General features: G+C 46.5%; 1 protein-coding gene across 1 annotated transcript in view; it reads left to right on the forward strand.

Annotated features, from left to right (window-relative positions):
- Window positions 1–1,811, forward strand: part of camk2a (calcium/calmodulin-dependent protein kinase II alpha) — a 45,864-nt gene that overhangs the window by 28,593 nt on the left and 15,460 nt on the right. Inside the window, exons 5-7 of the mRNA XM_042215819.1 lie at window positions 163–228; window positions 312–384; window positions 1,582–1,684. Of these exons, the coding sequence (XP_042071753.1) occupies window positions 163–228; window positions 312–384; window positions 1,582–1,684 (242 nt within the window). The remainder of the gene's footprint in view (window positions 1–162; window positions 229–311; window positions 385–1,581; window positions 1,685–1,811) is intronic.

Raw genomic sequence — 1,811 nt, forward strand, 5'->3', positions numbered from 1 at the left:
TGTTTGTGTGTCTCATGGTTGTGTAGTTTCCTGACGTTTTATGTTGTGTGTCTCATGGTTGTGTAATTTCCTGACATCGTGTGTTTGTGTGTCTCATGGTTGTTTAATTTCCTGACGTTTTGTGTTGTGTGTCTCATGACGTTGTGTGTCTGTGTGTGTCAGTGTGACAGGTGGAGAGCTGTTTGAAGACATCGTAGCGAGAGAATACTACAGTGAAGCTGATGCCAGGTAAGAGACGCACTCTTCTGACTTCTTCTGCTTCTGTGCTGAATCTGCTGCTGACCTTTGACCTCTGACCTCTTTCTGAACAGTCACTGTATCCAGCAGATTTTGGAGGCGGTGCTACATTGTCATCAGATGGGCGTGGTCCACAGAGACCTAAAGGTACCCGACACGTCAGGTGACATAATCTCTGACAGCTCCACGTGTCCTGAACCGCAGTTCTGTGCAGCGACATGATTGGCCGCTGGGGCCAGTGGGGGAGGGACATCTTTACTGCCACAGTACTGTCTGGGATCCTATTGGCTGTCTGACCGCCGAGTTCTGTTAATAACCTGCTCATAACCAGCAGCAGGAAAATCGATTATTTGAACGAGGTCTGGCTTGTTAAGCCTGAATTATAGCACGTGTGATGATTTAACAGCCGCCCACACAAACACAGTGTTTTCATGACAAACAACACACCAGCGTTACACACAACAGTAATCAGCTGCTCATCAAAACATGAACAGCTGATTACAGCAGACGGGTGAATTGAGCCCAGAGCTGCTGGTCTCTGATTAAAGACGGGTAGAAACCAATGAAACCAAGACTCTTTGTCAATTCTCAAGTACGCGAGTCCGTGCTCGTGTACTTGAGAATTGACGGAATTGAGCACGGACTCGCGATTTGCACAATTGGAACACCAGCGTACTTGATGATGTCACAGGTCCGGAGTTTTTACTGCTGTCGCCTCTTAATTTAATTGATATTAATATGTTATGAAGCTTTAATCTTTAGTCTCAGCCAAACCGATTTACTCAGGAACAAATAAAACACTGAAATAAACCAAACATTAACATTTCAAAGTGATCTAAGTGACTTATATATCATGTTTAACCTCAGTAGCGAAAGACCGCGGGGGGGGGTTCAAAAAGATGTGCCAGGAGTCCACTGTTGTCGCCGGCTCTAGTGATCCCTGACCTCGCTGTGTGCTATGGAGCTGGCGGGTGACGGACGTCTCCGAAAACATCGGAGCACGTTTGGAAATATGCGATATGTTGATAAACCGAGCAGATATTTGAAGCTCACACAGCTACATTTTCGCTTGAAAATAACTTAAACGTTTATTTTGTGACCCAGAAATATTTAAAAGTTTTCAGCCCCGCTCGTCCACCATTGCCGCCATTGGGTTTTGTACCAAGTCCACACAAGTCACCACTGATGCATGCTCAATAAAACAGGCAGACGGGAACACATCCGGGATTTTTTGGCGTTCTTGGCCTGATGCGTACTTGAATTGGAACAGTACTATACGCACAAGTACGCGTACTGAGACAGGCTCCAAGTCCTAGCGTGTTAGCATGTCTGTTGTGTCTGCAGCCTGAGAACCTCCTCCTGGCCTCCAAGTCCAAAGGAGCGGCGGTGAAACTCGCCGACTTTGGCCTCGCCATCGAGGTGGAAGGAGACCAGCAGGCATGGTTCGGTAAGAGCACCAAGTGATGGTGATGATTGTGTTGATAATGGTGATGGTGATGAAGATGATGTTGATGGCGATGATGGTAATGATGGTGACATGATGGAAATGATGTGATGATGATGATGGTGATGAT

The sequence above is a fragment of the Haplochromis burtoni genome, unplaced genomic scaffold (genome assembly GCF_018398535.1).
Source record: "Haplochromis burtoni strain Fernald_Lab_line unplaced genomic scaffold, NCSU_Asbu1 Contig_831, whole genome shotgun sequence".
NCBI classification, from domain to species: Eukaryota; Metazoa; Chordata; class Actinopteri; order Cichliformes; family Cichlidae; genus Haplochromis; species Haplochromis burtoni.